At 54.3% G+C, this 21460-nt stretch overlaps 1 protein-coding gene across 2 annotated transcripts in view; it reads left to right on the top strand.

Moving 5' to 3' along the window:
* The window catches only part of BCR (BCR activator of RhoGEF and GTPase), a 121825-nt gene that overhangs the window by 94566 nt on the left and 5799 nt on the right, over positions 1–21460 (top strand). Inside the window, exons 13-18 of one of the 2 annotated variants that reach the window (XR_010407367.1) lie at positions 693–797; positions 1450–1524; positions 5400–5497; positions 7347–7478; positions 19599–19658; positions 20327–20516. Coding sequence is in view for 1 of the 2 variants with exons in the window: in XM_045887236.3 (XP_045743192.1) it covers positions 693–797; positions 1450–1524; positions 5400–5497; positions 7347–7478; positions 19599–19658; positions 20327–20436 (580 nt within the window). In the remaining variant the exon portion in view is untranslated. The remainder of the gene's footprint in view (positions 1–692; positions 798–1449; positions 1525–5399; positions 5498–7346; positions 7479–19598; positions 19659–20326; positions 20517–21460) is intronic. The other variant, XM_045887236.3, reaches the window with a different exon arrangement.

Here is a 21460-nt window from a genome sequence, read left to right as displayed (position 1 = left end):
CTGCGGGTGGCACTGTTCCGAGAGTGCCTGCAGAGAGAGCCGGGCTGAGCACTGTGTCCCGGGTGGGCTGGGAGCTCCACACGCCTCTGCCCTGTCCTGAGCTTCCATCCCTCTGGGCTTATCATCCTTGCCTGTGCTGAGCCGTTTCCCCCTGCAGTGCCCCTGCATCCTGGGGGATGAGGCACTCCTGGTGCCTGCTGCCCTGCCCCGGCTCATGTCCTGGGTTTGCTTTTATAACCAGGGAACCCCAACCATTTGCAGCATGGCAGCGTCTATTCCCTGCTCAGTGCTGCAACAGAAATAAGCCCCTTTTCCTAACCTGGTGGAGACAGGGGCCCTCATTGGCGCAGGGCGGGGATATGCTGGGTGTCTGTGTGGGAAGATACTCCCGGTCATCCTCTCCCAGTTGCCTTGTGGCTGTGCTTAGGTGCAGGCCAGCTCTTATGTTTGCAAGTCTTAGGCTAATTCCTCCTGCCCTCTGAGCCCAGCCTTGGCCAAGGCCACGCCTTGCTTGGCCACTTACCAGCTCCTCTCTTGGGAACAGGTCGCCCCCTCCTGGCCACCACAGCTCATCACCAGGGTGTGGTGAAGGTCCAGCGCAGGGACATCAGAGAACACCCTCTGGGTGTCCCAGCAGTCTGAGAAGCCATGCACACTGGCTGGTTGTGATGCACTGGGTTCTACCCTCTCAGGTTTCAAAAGCTTCTCCCTGACGTCCGTGGAGCTGCAGATGCTGACCAATTCGTGTGTCAAACTTCAGACCGTCCACAGCATTCCACTGACCATCAACAAAGAAGGTGGGCTGTCCTCCCAAGGGCTGCTGTCCCTTTCTGCTGTCAGGACTGTCTTTGGGACCGTGGGTTTCTCGAAGGAATGCGTGTGCTGCTTAGGGCCTGTCGGCCTCTCCCAGGAGTGGATGGGATGGGTCGGGTGGTCTATCTCCAGCTGCTGGATGGTTGAGGAGACCCGTGACTTTATTCCTGGTCACACGACACATCTCAGACCCTCTGTGCTCTGGGTCTGGTCCCGCTGCCCTGTCCTCCCAGCCAGGCGCTTCCTGTCCACACCTTTGGTCATGCTGCATTTTGCGTTCACTCGTGCACACACTTGCGTCCACTCATTCCCACTCACAGGTATATGCTTGTGCACATGCATGTACACGCACAACATCCATGTCACATGCCACCCCTCCGCTTTCCTGTCCTGGGAACCTTATTATGTTTCACCTCAGTCACCAGTCTGCCGTGTTGCAAACCCAACTCAGATCCTAAGGTCCCTGAGACAGAGGCTACAATGGATATGTTTCTGGCTCGTGACATCACCTGGCCTCATGCTGAGCAAATGGCAGTCACATGGTGCTCCCCTTGAGGGTTGATTTTGAAGCAGAGCCTGTCACTCGCCTCCCTCTCTCAGGAGAATGGATGCTCACCTCTTTGCTCTCTTGCACAGATGATGAATCTCCAGGGCTGTACGGGTTCCTGAATGTCATCGTCCACTCCGCCACCGGCTTTAAGCAGAGCTCAAGTAAGTGCTTAGTTTGGGGAGGAAGACGGCAGGACACTGAGCTGGTGGCTGTGAGGAACCAGGGTCATGACTCAGATCATGCGGGTTGACACCCGGAGTGGATTGTTGCGGATCTCTGGTCTCTAGTCTCTAGACCAGATGTAGGAGCTGCTGAGCTGCTCCCCTGCAGGCGGGTCTTGTCATTGCAGGCAGTGGAGTCGGCTACAGACAGGAAAATACAGGCGGTGTTCCAAGCTGTGGGCAGCAGCGCCCTGACCCAGCCAGCAGAGTAGATTTGGCTGCTGACAGCTAAACGGATTCCCTTTTCCTCCCACCCCTCCGAGGTGGGGAGCGCCTTGCAGGTGCTCAAGCTGTCGGAGCAGTGGGGCTGGTTGCATTTCAGTCCAGGGCAGCACACTCTGCACCCCTCAACATGCCACCTCCACACGAGCCCTCGGGGCCCCTGGTAGGAGGACGCAGGACAGGCACTGTGCTGCTGACCTTTCCCGCTGACGCCGCAAAGCTGACTGAGAAATCGCCGATGAGCTGCAGCCTAGAAGAAAGTATTTACAAACCATATGTATGTGTGTGTGTGGTGTGTGTGTATACACATGATATGGGACTTGTATTCAGAGCATATAGAGAACTTTCAGAAACTCCGTGCAAAGGAGACAACCCAGTTTTTAAAAATGAGGAAAAGATTTGAATACACTTCACCAAAGAAATGCAGGTAGCTAATTAGCACGTGAAAAGATGCTCATGGTTGTAGGGAGATGTAAATTAAAACCACAGTGAGGTCCCACTTCATACCTACCAGAATGGTGATAATCAAAAGGTGCACAGTGACAGATATCGGTGAGGATGTGGAGAAATTGGAACCCTCAGACACTCCGCTGGGGCTGTGAAATGGCTCAGCCACCCTGGAAGACAGTTTCACAGTTTCTTAAAAGTTAAAACACACCTGTACCGTGTGATCCAGCAACCCTGCTTTTAGGTATTTCCTCTAGAGAGATGAGGGCGTGTTCGCATAAAACACGCCGCATTCATCCACACGACAGAGCAGCACTCAGCAGTAGAAAGGTACAGAGGACTGATACAGGCAGCCACAGGGATGCATCGAAAAGAGAATTATTCCCAACAAGACACCTGATTCAAAAGACTAGATGTCGTGTCATTCCACGTGTCAGAAATTTCTAGAAAAGGCACAGTTTGGAGACAGCCTGGCAGGGGTTTCCTGGGGCTCAGGGTGAGAGGAAGATTGGACTGCGGTTGAACCCAAGGGGCCTTCTTTTTTTTTTTTTTTTAAAGATTTTATTTATTTTTTAGAGAGCAAGTGAGAGAGAAACAGCATCAGAGGGGAGAGGGTCAGAGGGAGAAGCAGGCTCCCCGCTGAGCTGGGAGCCCGATGCGGGACTTGATCCCAGGACCCTGGGATCAAGGCCTTGAGCCGAAGGCAGATGCCTAACCATCTGAGCCACCCAGGTGTCCCCCAAGGGGCCTTCTTGTGGGGAGAGGGCAGTGTCCTAAAACAGTGGCAGGGCTGTTTGCACAAGTGTTTAAATTTACTAAAAATTCCCAAACTTACAACAGATGGGTTATGCAGTATGCAGATTATACCCCCGTAAAGTCATATGGGGACTTCATGTAAAAAGTTTTTGTAATTGTTATGTAATTGTTCCCCTGGGTGCACCTGCCCCATGCCCCCCTCACATAAATGCTGGTGTTTTCCAGGGTTCCATCTGGGCCTTCACTGCATATACTCCCTCCTTCCTACGCCCAGGGACCTTTCCATCAACAGCGCAGATGATGCCTGGCACCTGCCTCTCCATCCCCACTTGGCTCTCCTGGGCCCCCTCTGTTACCTTTCCATCTGTGTCCTCAGCATCCCCCGTTCTAAACTCTGCATCCCCAAACTGAACCTATCACTTGGGCCCCTAAACTTGTTCCTCTTCTTTTTTGTCCTGCCCCAGTGAGAAGTGCCACCCTCCACCCTATGGCCGGGCCAGAAACCACCATTTGGTTTACTGGTCATATCAGTAAGATGACATTCTCTATCAATGGAGTTTCCTCATCACTGCTGGCCACCTGCCCCACCCTTCATCCAGACCCCGGCAGTGGCCTCCTCCCTGGTCCTTACCTCCACTCCCCCCATACCCCACAATTCTCCCAGCATGGAGCTGTTTTCAGTGCCCTGCCCTGGCCTGCAGCACCCTTTGCCCCAATTAAGTTGGTAAACTCAAACTGCACAGGTGGTAGGTACTTTCCCCAGTCTCAGCCCTCTCTATGCATCGTACTTCTTGTGGTAATGGCACATTCATCTCTGCCCAGGTCACCAGCCATGGGGCTCTGCTCACATAGAGGCTTTAGTCAGGGTTTGTCAAGGGACCAAGTGAACACATGTTCTGAGAGGTGCTGGTTCAATTGCACCACGGGGTGGAATCATTGCATGAGGTGCTGGGGCTTGTGCTAGCCGCTGGTGTGTTGTTTTATTTTAAAAAGAAAATTAAGGGGCCCCTGAGTGGCTCAGTTGGTTGGGCATCTGCCTTCAGTTCAGGTCATGATTCCGGAGTCACAGGATCGAGCCCTGCGTCAGGCTCCCTGCAGCAGGGAGTCTACTTCTCCCTCTCCCTCTGCTTCTCCCCTCCTCCACTCATGCTCTCTCCCTCTCACTCACTCTCTCTCTAATAAATAAAATCTTTTTTTTTTTTTAAGATTTTATTTATTTATTTGAGACAGAATGAGAGAGACAGAGAGCACATGAGAGGGGGGAGGGTCAGAGGGCAAAGCAGGCTCCCCGCCGAGCAGGGAGCCCGATGCGGGACTCGATCCCGGGACTCCAGGATCATGACCCGAGCCGAAGGCAGTCGCCCAACCAACTGAGCCACCCAGGCGCCCCTAAAATCTTTTTTTTTTTTTTAAAGATTTTATTTATTTATTTGAGAGAGAGAGAATGAGAGAGAGCACATGAGAGTGGGGAGGGTCAGAGGGAGAAGCAGACTCCCTGCCGAGCAGGGAGCCCAATGCGGGACTTGATCCCGGGACTCCAGGATTATGACCTGAGCCGAAGGCAGTCGCTTAACCAACTGAGCCACCCAGGCGCCCCTCAAATAAATAAAATCTTAAAAAAAGAAGAAAATTAAGGCCACTTTTTTTCTGATTTTGAAAATGTCGGGGAACAAGAATTCCTGTGCCCCTCAAGGGTCCTTTCAGCTGGACTAAGAATCAAATTGACATGAGACCAACTAACAGGAGAAAATTCAGTTTAATAGCGTACACACAGGAAATCCACACAAAGATGGAAATTATAGAGCTAGTCAGGCAAAACGAGGCATATGTGTCATTCTGAACTAAGGAGAAGGGGGTAGGGGTCGGGGAGTTGAGAGGAAAGGAATGCATATCACAGGGCAATAAGAACAGATGTTTGGGGATGCCCAGGTGGCTCAGTTGGTTAAGCATCTGCCAGGGTCCTGGGATCGAGTCCCGCATAGGGCTCCTTGCTCAGCAGGGAGCCTGCTTCTCCCTCTCCCTCTGCTGCTCCCTCTGCTTGTGCTCTTGCTCTCTCTCTCTCTCACAGATAAATAAAATCTTTAAGTAAAGTAAAAAAAAAGAAAAAGAACAGATGTTTGCCCTGCCATACCAATGGCTCACTCAGATAAATTTATTTTTGCTCGTAACCCTTATTTTGAGAAAGGACCCCCCCCCCCCCAATCTAGATTCTTCTGTGTAGTTAAGGCAAGGGCAAAAGTTTCTCTTCAGCTCAGAATAATCTCCATGTCACAGTGGCCCATCTTGGGGCAGCCTGCCCTTGGCCCCCTACAAAAATAACCCCTGCTCTCATAGAAAATGCGGGTATTGTGGAAAAGCGCGGTCACCTTCCCTGTGTTGCCCTTCCACAGATCTGTACTGCACCCTGGAGGTGGACTCCTTTGGTTATTTTGTGAATAAAGCCAAGACACGCGTTTATAGAGACACAGCGGAGCCCAACTGGAACGAGGTGAGGTACTACTGGGCATGTCTTGCATGCTGGCCCTGGCAGGCAGGCCAGGATCTTGTCCTTGGGGAGAGTCTGAAACACCCCCCCGCCCCGCCCCACCCCTAGGGCTCCCTGATGGCTTCCCCCCTCTGTGCCAACCCCCCAACCGCCCCCCCCCACAGGCGCCGCCACCAGCATTCCACCAGCATGCCGGGAATCTCCTGGGAGGAGAGGGGGGACTAGTCCAAGAGATTTTATCTCTGTGTTCCTGAGAATCCAACCCCCCCCCAGTTACAAAGAAACAGCTTATTTTGCTGGAGAAGCTTTTGGAAAACGAACTTAAAAGGGCTTTTTGTGCTGCCTTTGTTATTGCTTAGTGTTTACTTGGTAAGTTTCCATAGCGTTTTTCCTTGGAAGTTGGAATGAGCCCTGTGATCCTCTTGGTTTCTGGAAGCCTGGGGCTCTGCCAGCTGTGGCTGGGGTAGGGACCTGATTTGCCTGTCCCCCGGTATTGGGTTTGTATAGTTTGCTGCTCTGTTCTCCTTCACCTTGGAGAGCTGTTAACTCGCTTACCATCTTGCCTTGAGCCTTTGGGAGTACGGGAATGATTACTGATTAAGTCGCCACATCCGTGAGAATGCCATTTCCCAGTCTCTGGAGCAGCTGTGGCCCTCAAAGGCCTCATGCTTGAAGATATGGGTGGGGGCATACCTCCCACCCCCTGCAGAAGCAGCAGCTAAGTCCCACCTGGCTGCCTGGTCCACCTCGGGTCATGTGGCTCGTGAGCCCCCAGCTCTCCTTTCTTGGTGTGCCCTACTCTGATCATCAGACTCGATGCCTTAGTAGGACTGGGGCACGGGGAGCCCATAGGATTGCCCGGGCATGATAGCCCTGGGCGTCCCTGCAGAAAGGGTGGGGGCTGCCACGGCAAGGGAGCAGCACAGCCAGGTGGAGCCACCAAAGGCTTTGCAGGGAGCAAGAGGGCCGTGACTGACAGGGGCAGTGAGGGAGGGGTCCTGGACACAGCACAAAGGGTTCAGGTGAGGGCCGGCAACGGAGGCTCAAGGGACCAAGGCATGGAGGGTTCCAGACCAGCGGGTCACTGGTGGCCGGCCTGCGTGTGCATCTGGATCGTCCAGGAGTGTTGCATGTTCCTGGCATACATGCCCTCCCCACCCCGATGCAGGCTCAGAAATCTCTCCTTTTTTCTTTTCCGTCACCCTCTTCCCATTTCCCCACCACAAACCTGTGCCTGCGACAGCACTGGTGTGAAATGCAGAATTTACCGAAGAAATCCTGGGGCGATGGGGGAGGAAGTTATCACCGCACATCCCACAGCAGGCAACTCAGAAGCCTACCAGAACAGTTCTTTCCTCTCTCCTGTATCACCTCCCTGGGTCGATTTTTTTCTTCCCCTTTCAAATAGACTGACTTTTTAGAGCAGCTTTAGGTCCACAGCTTTAGGTCCAGAGCAGAAAGGACAGAGATGTCCCACATACCCACTGTCCCCAAACATGCACAGCCTCCGCCACTAATCGGTGATCCTGCACTGACACATCATTATCACCCGAAGTCCATAGAACATCTGCACTTGTAACCACCACCCCTGAGCTTCTGATGTAGGTGGTGCGGGGACTGTCCTTTGACATTCTGGCTTAGGGAGTTTGGATTAGGTGTTAGAGGCATTCAGAGCTTCCAGAAGCATCCAGACTGGGCCATAGTGGGGTGCTCACAGGGAAGTAACTTCTGAGGGTCTTTGTCGCAGGACTAAAGCGGAGAGGGTCTCGAGGCATGGGTCCTCCTGGGGCACCAAGGAAGCCATTGGACCTGTCTGCTAGTGACAGACTTTCCTTCTTTCTTGGGACTTCAGGAATTTGAGATCGAGCTGGAAGGCTCCCAGACCTTGAGGATACTGTGCTATGAAAAGTGTTACAACAAAACGAAGATCACCAAGGAGGATGGCGAGAACACAGACAGGATCATGGGGAAGGGCCAGGTCCAGGTAAGGCCACCACCCTCCTCTGCCCCCCCTCATATACCTGCCCCTGGACCTGCCCACACCCTCCTCCGGATGTTCCCAGTTCTTTCCCCAGTTGACCTTCTGGGACACGGAGATGGCCTGGCTCCAGGGATTGGGGGCAGGTGCCCCTGGACTTGCAAAGGGACCCTCACAGGTCCTTTCCTGCCCCTCTCTGTGTTTGAGTGTCTTGTCCCCAAAAGAAGTTCAGTTTGGCTTGTTCTCACAGCAGGGGCCTCAGTTTCTCCATGGCCTTGTGTTTCCTGTGGCTCACCTGTGCAGTTCTGTGCCCCATTGGGGGGAAGCCCTGATATCCATGTTCCTTAAGGGCCTCTTACCAGACCCAGCCGAGCAGGTTCCTCCCTGCCCTGCCCTGGGGGTGGGCACTGACTGCTCCCACTCCTCTCTGACCCTCGGACCCTCTGGTAAAGCCCCCAGCAGGAGTGGGCTGGGCATTCCAGGTGTCTGTGGGAGAAGGGGGCTCTCCATGAAGCCCCACCTCCCTTCTCTGAGGGCAGGAAGTAAAATCCTTTTGTGCTGAAATACTGAGCAGCAGGGATGAAAGAGAGGGAGGGTGACTCACCCCTGAGTAATTTCGTCCCCTGAGTAATTTCGTCTTCTGGTGGGGGGTGTGGGGCACATGCTCATCCTTCAGAGGAGCAAGTCCTCACTTAGTGGGGGCTCCAGACCCCCTCTCTGTTTCACCAGGTTCTCAGGTTCTGGTTCCCCAGGTTTTCACAGCTGCCTAATTTCCCACCCTGGAAGCTTATTAGGGAATTCAGTGGCTCAGGGCCTCCAGGGACCCCTCCCACCCTGTACCTTGAGACCAGGTCTAAAAGCAAAAATGCTCCTCTGACTGCCTTATTCCTACCCTCCCCGACCTGCCTTCTAGCAGACACCACCCCATACCCCGCACCTTCCCAGGAGAGCAGGCCCAGGGCCTCAGCCGCCCCCACAGACAGGACCTGGGGCTGGACTCTACTGAAGTCAGGGGTAGGACCGGCCTGGGGCAACACTCCAGTGAGTCCACTAAGGTTTGGGATGCACATTGGGGATCAGTTGGGGCAGCCTTATCTGACATAGGGAAAGCAGGATTATTGGCCCCTCTCTCAGATGGTATAACTGGGGTGCAGGGGGTTCCCAAACAGACTTCAGCTACTCACCGCTGATAAAATCCGAAGGCAGAGAGACGAGAGATGGTGAGACAAGAAAGGGATTTACTTCAGCGAGGCCACCACCAGGAAGACAGCAGGCTAGTGTCTCAAAGACGGTCTCCAAAGTGCTAAAAATACTTGCAGGTTTATAGAAGGAAAGTGTGGGACAAAGGTTGGTGGTGGGCAGTGAAGGTCAGGTGGAGCATTGTCTTGGGGTCAGTCACGTGGCGTCTTGCCGAATTCCAGGCAGTCCTTACTGCTTGAGGGGATAGCTTCGGTTCTCATCACAGGTTGCTTTGCCCGCAGGGTCTTTTGCCTGAGTTAAGAGATAAGCTGGAAAGAAGAACGTAGTCAATGAGGAAGTGCGGACTGAGGTCGAAATGAAGGTGGTTGAAATCCTCTGTCAATGGGCATGGTCTTCTTTGAGGGCCAGCTGCTGGTCCAGGGCCACCCGGTAGATGTCCTGGACCTGGGTCCTACCTGTGGCTTAGATGCTGAGGGAGAAGGGGATGGTTCCTCCTTGCTCCCTATCAGCCTGGTACACCATTGAGCCAGCTGTAGGGGTCTCGGTAGCAAAGGGCTTCTGGATAGAAGAAACAGAAATGCAGGCCAGCGCTTTTCAGCTATTCCACTTTCGGGGTCCTATCCAGGGATCTTTGACAAGTCAGGTCCCTTCCCCAGCCATGAGCTGGGCATGGGCCCCACCTTGACAGATGCGTGTGCCCACTGCGAAGTTGGGGTGGCGTCTGGGGGTGGCTCGCATGCTCAGTGCGGACACTCACCACTTTGCAGCTCATGTGCGTTGACGCCCCAGTGTCCTTGAGATCCAACCCCATATGTCCACATAGATTCCGTTCACTTTCTTGGCTTGATAGAGAATCCCATGGATTGAGTCAGCCATATCAAGGGGCTCTTCTGCTCTTGATGGACACTAAGGGGTTTCCCAGCTTTTGCTGTTCTGTGAGCAGCTGGTGCTGGACATCTTTGAGGACTGACATGTTTTGGCACCTAGTGGGCAACAGTCACAGCTCGGGCCCTTTGAGTTTTCAGACTCTGCTCTGCTGCTCAACAACTAATGTGTTCCCCTTGCTCCCCCCCTCCACATTTGCATCTGTCCCCAGCCCCAGCGTCCCTCCCGCACACTCACGCCCTGACCCCCCCCCCCGCCCCGTCTTGCAGAGAGCCCCAAGGCAAGCTAAGGATGCACACGGACTGGGTGTCCGGCTCCTTTTTTCAGTCCATCACACAAGACTAAGGGAGGCTCAGATTCCACCGACCTTTGACTTGACTCATCCAAATCCTCCAATGCTAGAGTTCTGGGGTGGTAAGATTTGAACCAGGGCCTCTGAGCACTGTCACTGGATAACTGGGCGTCTCAGTGGAAAAGAGAAAAGAAAGGATACTCATCTTCTTCTTTCATTCTGTCGAGCCTTCTCTGGAAACCCTTTGCCATGATACTACTGGACATGAACAAAATACTCCTTTATGAGCACAGCCTGTGCTCTTAGACACACCGGGGGTGCCAGGTGAGCACCCTGCCCTGTCCCAGGGAAGAGGAGAGCAGTGGGGTCGTGGGGGCTGGCTTGGGGCATCTCTGAGCTTCAGCTGTTCTCTGCCCCTTTCTGCCCTCTGACCCCAGTCTGCATTTCCCCATGCAGGCGCTCTGAGGGGTGCTCCTCAGCAAACACTCTCCCTTCCTATTCCTTCCAGTAGGACAAGATAGGACAGGAGTGGAGGACATGGACTCCATTAAAAAAAAAAAAGAGGGGCGCCTGGGTGGCTCAGTCGTTATGCGTCTGCCTTCGGCTCAGGTCATGATCCCAGGGTCCTGGGATCGAGCCCCGCATCGGGCTCCCTGCTCCATGGGAAGCCTGCTTCTCCCTCTCCCACTCCCCCTGCTTGTGGTCCCTTTCTCTCGCTGTCTCTCTAATAAATAAATTAATTAAATCTTTAAAAAGGGGCGCCTGGGTGGCTCAGTCGTTAAGCGTCTGCCTTCGGCTCAGGTCATGATCCCAGGGTCCTGGGATCGAGCCCCACATCGGGCTCCCTGCTCCGCGGGAAGCCTGCTTCTCCCTCTCCTATTCCCCCTGTTTGTATTCCCTCTCTCGCTGTGTCTCTCTCTGTCAAATAAATAAACAAAATCTTTAAAAATAAATAAATAAATAAAATTAAAAAAAAAAAAAAAAGAAATTGTACATGACCTTGTTAGAACATCAAGGTTGACTATATTCAGCTGGATACAGGTATAGGGACCACTGCAGTGGGGTTTTGCAGCAGGGGAGAGAGATGGAGCCCAACTCTGAATATGACAAAGAGAGAGGGAATTTATAGCCAAGGAGCGGGGTGTGGGGGATCATCAGTTGGAAGTTACTAAAGGGAAACATCGGGGGTAAAGGGGGATTCTGGCTAAACCAACCTAATGGGTTCCTTGCTGAAAGCAGGCTGGGGCAATCAGACATCACCCAGGGGTGGTGGGGAGTGAGGAGTCTGGTCGCTTGTCAAAGGTAATCAGCTATCAAAGATATCGGGGTGGTTCTTGCTAAAATTGGGCGCTTGGGGACATTCCCAAGAACGAGGTTTGGCTGGAAAACAACTCAGAGGAGCCTGACTGGTGTGGCCCAAGGGAGACCCTCTGTCCACTCCCTCAGCCCCAGTGCACCTCCTGTGAGTTGGGGCAAGTCGTCACTGCCTGGATAAACGTATTTCCTCGCGTGTAAACTGGGGCCAGGGGCCACGGAGCCGGGCGCGGGGTCTTCAGTGGCCACTGCTGCTATATTACTCAGTATCGTTACTGCTGGTGGAGAAGGCGGACTCTGGTTCCACCCCGTCGTCCGGGTCTGCTTCCATGGAAGAGCTGAGTGAGTGGGAAGCCTGGCCCCTGAGCCATCATTAGCCAGGAAGGAATCCCAGCATGACACAAGGTCCGTTTGTGACTCACACAGAGTAGGCAGTGGCTGGCCCTGCCCCTGGAGACCCCCATTCCCGGTGGGGCCTGTTTATGAGCCGGCATCCCCAGGATCAAGAAGGCAGGAAGTCAGAGGAGGAGCGGTGATGGCCCCCTGTGGCCCTAGCCAGGCTTCCTTCCGCCTTCCCCAACACCCCCCCCCAGCCCGACACTGGGGCACACCTAAGGGAGGGAGTCCATGACTCTGAGTGGGGGCTTTTCCCAATAATATCAGGCCCCTTCCCAGTATGCCATGTGGGAGGGACATAGAGCCCTGCCCGTCCTGTTGCTGGGGTCAGGGTGGGGGGGTGGGAATAGCATGGCCTTCCTCCCTCCGCCAAGTGCTTCCCACCCCCCAACCCAATATGTACATTGACTCATAAGCTGAGTGTAAAGCCCTTCCTGTGAGGTGGGGAAGGTGCAGCACCCCAGGAGTGTCTACGGGGGGCCAGGGAGAAGTCCACAGCTGACCAGGAGGGCAGAGGCTGGGGAGGCCCCTCTGAGGGGCCAGGGATGGAAATAAAGTCTCCAGCAAAGCTGCTCACACACCTGCCTGGGCAGAAGGGGTCAGAGTCATGTGGGGAGCTGGGTCCCAATTTCCTGGGGCTAGATCGGTCTATCTTCACTCCTCTGCATGGTACTGCTGAGCTAAGGGTTCAGAAACCACCAGTCTGAGTCTCAGGTTTCAGCCTTTGCTCTTCAGATGATTAGCCAGATCCCCATTTCCCCTCCTCAACGATGGAATCTCCATGAGAGGAGGATGGAGGGCTCCCCCTCCCAAACGCAGGATGAGTGAGTTGGTTTGTTCAGAGCATCAGGTCATACCAGACAGAAAGGCAGAAGGACATAGTGTATAACAGGGATGCGGCCCTGGGGGCACCAGCTGTCCAAGAAAGAGTCATAGACTCGCAAACCTGGGCCCTTACGTGCAGACAGGTGCACAGGGCCCCACTGGGAGTCTTCTTGAGCCAGCTCTGAGTCTGAGCAAGCAAAGCCATCCCTGTCCATCACCAGACACCAAGAGCCCATGGTGCCACCCTAGTGATCAAGGGCCTCCTACATGCCAGGCACCAGGGACCCCGAGAACAAGAAATCTGCCCCTATGTTTCACAGAGTGCGGAGTCTCAGGAAGGAAGGAATGCTGCAGATGTGCCGAGAGCCAGAGCAGGCCATGACCTGGGGTGGCTGTGTGGCTGGGATGGCACAGTTATTTGGGGGGAGTCAGGGGACAGAGAAGTCTTCACAGAGTTGGGATCACTGGGTCTGGGGCTTCAGGGGAAGGATTTTCCCAAATGGAGATGTCAAACATCCTATGCTGTGAGCAGAGCAGGAGCACAGGAGTGATGGGAATGTACCTGCTGTGACAGAGCTGGAAGGCTGGCCAGAGTAGCCTGACCGGGTGCTGCGGGGGTGGGATGGGGGCCTGCAGGCTCTGCCCGAGTGCTCCAGCACATCCGAGGCCAGGGGCTGGGACCAGCATCCAGGGATAATCACCAGATTCATCAAAGCCCAGGGAAATTGGAGCCTTGCAGTTATTAAGAAGTCCTTCCTTCCATCTTTCCCTGCTCTCCTCTGTTTGCAAATTTTCTATGTTGCTAAACCCCCTCCACCCTGTTTCATCTCAGTGATTAACTTAATATCAAATCCTAGAATTCTGTCTTCTCCCATTTCTCCTGATGTTTTGAGAGTCCAGCTGGGCTTACAACTCATTCCAGTGGGATCATCCGAGTTGTTGTTTGTTTTTTCTTTCTAACATTTTTTTGTGAGTCTTGGATGAGGTTGGGGCCTCAGGCTCCTGGTTTGACCCTTGCTTTTTTCGAAGCTGATGCTTGGGGTGGTCGTATGTGATTTCTCAAACTCTGCCAGCCTGGGTTGCTTGCCTCATGCGTGGAAACCTGGCTGGATACAGACCCGACAGGTCCACCCAACTTCTAGGGGTGCCCTGACACCCATGCTCCAGCCCTCACCAAGACCCTGCTGTGATGTCTGCCCACTCGCGGGCAGTCTCCTCATTCGCCCACAAGTGCCCCACAGCAGCTGTATGAACGTGGAGGTGCCACCAGCACTTGCACATGCCTGACACCCCGAAACTGGAAGGAAGCCAAAGTGTCCGTCTTTGGATGGGTGGGTCCATAAACCAAGTGTGGTATATCCATACAGAGAAATACTATGCAGCCATTACAGAGGAAGGACATTCAGATACACGCTACATGGATGGACTGTGAGGACATTGTACTAAGTGAAATAAGCCAGACACAAAAGGGTGAGTGATCTATGGTTCCACTTACAGGAGGAACCTAGGACTGGGGAATTCCTAGGGACTGAGAGTAGAACAGGGGTTCCTGGGGGCTGGGAGGAGGGTGGGGATGGGGAGTTATTGCTTCAAGGGGACGGTGTTTGGGATGATGAAGAAGTTTTGGAGGTAGGTGGTGGTGGTGATTGCACAACATTGGGGATGTACATAATGCTACAGAATTGTGCACTTAAAAATGGTTAATTTTATGTTATATATATATTTTACCACCAATTTTTAAAGAGTTAGCATGTCCACAGGGTGCAGGGATGGACATGGGAGTCCAGACTCAGCGACTTGCCCCCTTCATGAAATCCCCCACCACCAGAGGGACAGTCAGTCCCTGCACCGTGCGGCATGGTGGGGAAGCTGCCTTCGGGAGCCTCAGCACCCTTACCTGGAAGAGGGCAGATGTCTGGCTCTCGGCAATCCCCAGTAACTAAACGCTCAGTCTGTGCTGGTAGGCGTGGCAATGCGTGTGTATTGAAGATGCTTACGTTGTATATCCTGTATAACACGTATCTTGGCATGGAGGTACCTCAGCGAATGCAATAGACAAAAGCTCTGTCCTTGGGGCCGGTACAGGAAGCAAACATCAACCAAAATAAGAATAAGATCTGTGGTCAGACAGGCAGGGGATGGGGTTTGGGAAGATGTGGTTTTCAAGCAGGTGGTTGGGGACAGCAGATAACTGTTAGAAAGGTACTGAGAGACCCAGCTTTTTATCACCAGGGATTATCTCAGGACCATGCCCATTCCATCCACACAGCCACTCACTGTGCCAGGGCGTCCTTCGTTGGTGGGGAGGGATGCCTTCCTGGGTGCCTGGGTGGGGGGGTGGGGGTGCTCAGAGACAAATGAGACACAGCCCGTGTTTCGGGTAAACGAGCAAGGGGAGAAACCATGTCACCTCTAAAACTATCTTGGAGAGGTCCAAAGGGTCTCTTGTACCAGCCACATAAAATGAGTGATGATTGTGTTTAATAAACATATGAGGAAGATTTTAGTCTCTAAAAGTTATGAACATGTAAAAGCACGTGAGCAAATCCTTCTTGTCCAGATTCCCCAGGATTTGCCCCAAAGAAGCGTACCTCTGTCACCGTGAAGAAAGTGTGGCCGTGGGACCTGGGCCTTCCTTGCTCTGTTGCGGTCCAGTTTGGGACCCTATATCTTTTTTTCTTCAATTGGCTTGTCAGACAGTGCCTCCATCTTAAGTATACAATTCAATCATTCTTTAGTAAATTTACACAGTTGTATAACTCTAACAATCCAATTTTAGAATATTTCCATCCCCCAAAACAATTTCATCATTCCCATTTATAATCGCCCACTGTTCTTACGCCCAGACCCAGGCTGATCTGCTTTTGTGTCTGCAGATTTGCCCATTCTGCATATTTCATGTGAATGGAATCATTCTATATTATGCAGTCTTTCGTGACAGGCTTCTAACACTTAGCACGTTTGTGAGGGTCACCCACATCGTAGCAAGTGTCGGTTATGGCTGAGTCATATTCCATCGTACATATTCATTCACCACGTTCTGTTTATCCACTCACCAGTTGGTGGACACTTGGGTTTCCAGCTCGGGGCTTTTACGGTTAACACTGCTGTGAACGTGTGCACACAAGTCTTGGTGTGAATGGATGTTTTCATTCTTCCCGTGTGGAGACCTGGGGGTGGAGTTGCTGTGGAGGGCAGCCAAGTTTAGATCTGGGAGGAACTGCCCTACTTTTCCAGAATGGCTGCAGTATTTCCTATCCCCAGCGGCCGTGTCTGAGGGCTCCCATTTCTCCACAGCCTCACCAACACTTGTTACCATCTTAGATGTCCTAGGCGGTGTTCCTTTATCCATTTAAGTGATGCTGGCGCCTGGTGGAGACCAGAGAAGGGCAGCAAAGAATTAAAGATGTGGACGCTAGAGCTCCGGAGAACAGATTGTAGCAATAAGAGCAGAAATGAGAGACCAGAATTCCCTCCTGGGGAGATTTCCCCGGGCGTCTCTCAGAAGACCCATTCCAGGGAGTAGGTTACAGTGCACACATGGGAAGCTGGGCGAGGAGCCCTGGGGAAGCCCTGCTGGGCCTTCCTGGGCCGTGTTGGTGGGCACAGAGGGAACGGGCATTGCCTCCTTTGGACGGTTTAGTCCTGCCTCTCGGGCTGAGGGCAGCGCCTGGTCCTCAGCAGAGCCACCCGGGCACATGGGGGCAACCATCCACCAGCCCCACCACCCACCATTGTTCCCCCACCTCGCCCAACCCCAGGGAGACAGGCTGGAAACCAGCCCTTCCTCCAGAGAACACTGGGGGTGAGCAGACACCCCCCCATCCCGCCCAGTCCCCAGCCCCCCTCCCCCATCCCCCAGCAGCAGCCACATTCCTTGCCGAGACCTTGAGACCCCAAGGGGCCCCCATAGGCGTCTGGAGCACCATTTCCTGGTCCTCTGTGCTCAGTCATCTATTTTTCCAAATCCCAGTCCCGGCTTGTTTACTTCTCTGGTCCTTTAAATAGCCACACTTTTGAGAGCGCGTGCCAGCCTTGAATGTCATTCGGGGCCGGACTGCACCGAGCCTCGGGCCTCATCATCGTGTTATTCTTCGTGCTGCTTCCGCTCTGCTCGGCACACTCTGTTCTTGGGAGCCGAGCCAGCCCAGGGCCAGTCTTTCCCACTGGAAATGCCACGAGTCCTGCGGGCTGGGTTGAGGAGCCACCCGGCAGCACTGTGGCCCAGGTCTGCGCTCTGGAGGCCAGCTCGTGCCACAGCCTCTGGGGCCAGGTGACAATGGGGCTGGACATCAATGGCACTGAACCCCCTCCCCTGGGCTGGCTGTGCCCCGGGGGGGCCGCGGGGTGTCTGCTTTGAATCCAGTCAGGACAGTGCATGCTATTACTGGTGTCACCGGCTGGGGTGATACAGGCTCGGGGGTGGGGGGGGTGTCCCTAGAGCATGTCCAGCCAATGAGGCAGGCTGGCCAGGCAGACACGTGTTACTCAGTGTTTCCAAATGAGCCCACAGGAAACCAGCCACTTAAGAAGGAAGCTTGGCTTTTCTGGGCTTTAGAGAAAACTGACTCGTTGGAGTTCCCGTAACCGATAGGCTGCTGGTGGGGGACGGGGCTGTATTTTCCAAACACACACAAAAAAGGAGAATCCAGGGGCGAACGGAAACTTTGACCTTGGCGAGCCAGGCTGCAGGGGTGGGGCTTCCCGAGAAGCGTGGTCAAAAGGCAGTAGAGGCCGGGAGCTTGTCACTCTCCTGTCCATCTGCGCGCCTGTCCACACACGCTCCTATCTAGCCACATTGGCCTCTCAGAAGAGCAGGGCCAAGGATGCGAGAGACGCCGTTTGCCCCCGCCGCCATGCAGGGCCTCCTACGGTACTTCCATCCCAGCCGGGCGGGCTGGAGCCGGCTGGCCTTGGCCGAAAAACACTTGTGTGCTCGGGGTACCGCCCTGTGGACCCACATCCGAAACCTCGTGTGCAAGGGCAAGGTGGGCAGACGGGTATGCCACGGTTTCCCGGGTGGGCCACGTTGGGGCAGGGTCCCCTGGATGTGCTGCTCCATCGCTCTGCTTATCGGCTGCATTGAGAGAGGGGGGCCCAGTGATTACCATTCCTGGGAGGGAAAGTGAAGGGGGTCTCCTGCTGAAGCTGCTTCTGTGTCTCCCTTTAAAGAAAACTCCCAGTGGCAAGGAAGCTCTCCCTTTCCTTAGGAGCAGGAGGAACGGTGTCTGTCCCCTTCCTTCCTAGACAGCCAGGACACAGGAGTTGGGGATGATAGGCTGGCAGTGCACCCCCCCTTACCTCTTCCCACCACAGCTGGTCTGGTTGAGAGTGTGGGGCCCCGGCATCATCCTGCTCCTGCCACCCCTGGAAGAGGCTGTTCCCCTAGCTGGATGCCTGGGACTCGCTCTCGCAGGGAAGCACCAGTTGGGAGGTTTCCTTTTCTGAGTGGTTTGTGACTGCCTGGTCCCTGCTCACAGGCCCTGCCCCTCAGGGTGGGGTCCCTGTGGCCCAGGAGTCTGGCCCCTAAGAACCTCCTGGGACAGATGAGGAATGAGAACCTGGGACCGTACAGCCTCAGGAGGGAGATGCTCTCCCACCCTTTGTTTTTCTTTTTCTTTTTTTTTTTTTATTTGACAGAGAGAGAGACAGCGAGAGGGAACACAAGCAGGGGGAGTGGGAGAGGGAGAAGTAGGCTTCCCGCCGAGCAGGGAGCCCGATGCAGGGCTCGATCCCAGGACCCTGGGATCATGACCTGAGCCGAAGGAAGACGCTTGATGACTGAGCCACCCAGGCGCCCCCACCCTTTGTTTTTCTGTGTTGTTCTGTCTGTACATTTCAAATCTTTGGGGATGTTAGTAGGCCCTTGAAGGGGAAGTGATGTCCCCCCTGCTCCCCCCCCCCCGTCCCCACCGGGAGTGCCTCTGCTGAGCCTCCATGCCAAGCAGTGTAGGGAGAGAGGCTCAGGCTGCACACACCTGAAGGGTAGCGGCTGCTGGGCCTTCTTTCCTCTCCTGCACAAGGCCCATGTGGCTCTCAGCTCTTGGGTCTCTTGCAGTGAATAGCCATGGGACACCTGTCCTGAGCACCCCTCTACACCTGGAGCTGTGCTCAGTACCGTTGTGTGTGTGTGTGTGTGTGCATGTGCACGCACATGCACAAGTTTGTGTGTGCAGAAATTGAGAGGCGCAGACCCCCCTCAAGTGGTTTGTCTAGTCGCAGACATGAACCATCGCCCTAAGCAAGTGATGAAATCTGCAAGGCCCTGCATGAGGAGCGCCAGGTTATATGGTGTCAGACGGTGGTTCCCTAACCTGGCTTTATATGAGAATCCCGTGGGTAGGTTTCTAGTTAGGTGAATCCGAGATTCCCCCCCCCCCCCCCCGAGCTGCTGGTGCAACTCTGGGGTAGAACCCTGGGAGCTGTTTTTAAACAAGATCTTCCCAGGTGCTCATTTGTCCAGCCCGACCACTGGTGTGGAATGTGTGCTCCCCAAAACAGAGGGAGATGGAGCCCTCATAGATGGGGGCCCTTGGCCTGACCACGAAGGTCTGAGGACTGTTAAGCAGCATGGTCCCGCGGGCCAGCGCTCAGACAATGCTCAGTGGGGTGAAAGCCAGAGGGGCTGCAGAGGGCCCTCCAGCCCCCGTCACTCGCTGTGTGATTTGGAGCTGGGCTCTGGGTCCTTCTGGGCCTGACTCTGAAACATAGGACTGGCCTGGACTGGAGACCCCTCCTGCATGGGCTCCTACAGCTAAACCACGTAGCACGCTCAGGGGGAAAACTGTCCCAAACTCTTCATTGGCACACCCTCTGAAAGTTGCTACTGAAGTTGGGTTTCCCAAAATATGTAAGCCGACTGCTCAGCCTCCCTGCGCTGCACATAGTGCCTGAGATGGTTGGTGAGGGGGAGCAAGATGGCCACCAGCATGGACTTGAAGTCCCAGCAGGAAGGGACAGAGGGAGGAACGGGGCCCCGAGCCATGAGCCTGGGACCCGTGAAGCACAGATCTGGGAGTAGGAGGGCTCTCAGTTCCAGGGGTTTTCTAGCAAGTTCTCTTTCAGGACCCTTCTTGGCCTCTAGATAAAAGTGCCGGCAGAGGTCCAGCTCTAATTCTGACTTAGGTGTGGAGAAGTCACAGGCTTGGGCTGCTGCCTGGCAGGGTCTCTGTGCAGACCCCAGGCACCTGCTGATCATAACTGCTTGCTTTCAGCTGGACCCCCAGGCCCTGCAGGACAGAGACTGGCAGCGGACCGTGATCACCATGAATGGGGTATGTTGGTGCCTACTTTTCTCACAAGATTAGGGTGGCCCCAATTCCTTCCAAAGCAATCAGAAGGAGGCTAAGCCTGAGCCAGTGTCTGAGGTGGGGTGTGGCTGAAGGAGGGAGAAGCGCTGCAAAGCCGGGTCACTGCGGGCAGGAAAGAATCCCATTTGGTGGCTGGAGTGCAGTCCCCGGCCAGGCGCTGACCATCCCTCCTTGAACAAGACAGGCAAGACCTTGACCCTGGTGTCTGCCCGTAGAAACGGAGACCCTGATTCGTTTTCAGGGTCCCAGAAGGATTTAGACCTTTAAAAGAGAAACAAACAACCAAAACTATTACCAGAAAAGGTCTGGGCATAGGTGACAAAATGTTAACATTTGATAGATAATCCATGGCTTTTTGTTATGTTATTTTCTGTACTTTTCCTCTTGTTAACTATTAAGAAAGAGAAGCAGTGGGGATTAGGGTTGGGGGCAGTGTCCTGCAAGAGCTAATCTTTAAATCACACTGACCGTTCCTGGTTCTTGCTGAGTTGGGCCAGGGACCTGCTCTGCACTGGGGTCTTAACCCAGTTGCTCAGGGAGGGGAGTGATTTGCCAAGCCCCCCGGGCCTCTGGGAACTTGGACTATGAGTCCCAGAAGGGTGAGAGGGCCGTGCCCCTGCCTCCCCCTGCAGATTGAAGTGAAACTCTCAGTCAAGTTCACCAGCAGGGAGTTCAGCTTGAAGAGAATGCCTTCCCGAAAACAGACGGGTGTCTTTGGAGTCAAGATTGCCGTGGTCACCAAGTGAGTGGACTCATGCGTCTCTCATCTCCGGGCACAGTGGGCACCCCCTCTCCCCCAGGTGTTTCTGAAGGAAAGAACAGGTGAGGGTCTCCCCTGTCTGTGCATGGTCCTCTGTGTACGAGGCCCCCTCCCAGGCCCCTGGAGCGCTCTGTGTGCTTGGTTGCCTCTCGTGTTTACTGCGAAACTTGCCCCCGTCAGCTTAGGAATGTCCTTGCCCCCTTCCTGTGCGGGCGGGCTGGCGGGCTGGCTCCCACACGATTGGAACTGCTGAAGGTCAGGGTTTTCTTCCCTCACTCAGAATCTGTCCCGATTGGGGTTCCTGTGGAATGATGCCACCCCAGCCCCTTGGTCAGGTCAGTTGCCAGGAGAAGTCTGTATGTTGGTTTGAGAGCAGTTCGCAGGAATGGCGCAGGCCGCTTCCTTCCAGAATCCATTTACTTCCTCCATTTCGAATCTGGCTGGGCCCCTGACCTCACTGGTTGTCCAGGCGAGGGCCCACATCAGATGTTCCCCAGACACCTAATTGTGTCCAAACACCACGCTCCGCCCCCAGCTGCACCCCAGCTGTGCCCACAGTTCTCTGGATGGGTCTGGGCCCGAGCAGAGAGGACTGTGTCAGCGGTTATCCCACATAAGTGTTGCTGATGGGGGTGACTTGGGAGAGCGCTTTGCTGGGCTCCTGAATCCAGTTGCTCAACTAGGCTAGAGCAAACCCTCCAAACAGCATGTCTCCTGTTTTTGAAGTATTCCTACCCTAGGGTCCTGTGTGGAGGTACTGGAATTATTCATTGTTAAGACAGCGAAAAGTGTTAAGTTATTTATGTATGTATGTATGTATGTATGTATGTATTTGACAGAGACACAGTGAGAGAGGGAACACAAGCAGGGGGAGCGGGAGAGGGAGAAGCAGGCTTCCCGCAGAGCAGGGAGCCCAATGTGGGGCTCGATCCCAAGACCCTGGGATCATGACCTGAGCCGAAGGCAGATGCTTAACGACTGAGCCACCCATGCGCCCCAAATAAAA

The sequence above is a fragment of the Mirounga angustirostris genome, unplaced genomic scaffold (genome assembly GCF_029215605.1).
Source record: "Mirounga angustirostris isolate CCGP_5_RB_7025 unplaced genomic scaffold, mMirAng1.0.hap1 SCAF_14, whole genome shotgun sequence".
NCBI lineage: Eukaryota > Metazoa > Chordata > Mammalia > Carnivora > Phocidae > Mirounga > Mirounga angustirostris.
The sequence above is the reverse complement of the archived record's forward strand: the minus strand, read 5'-3'. Positions and strand labels throughout refer to the sequence as shown.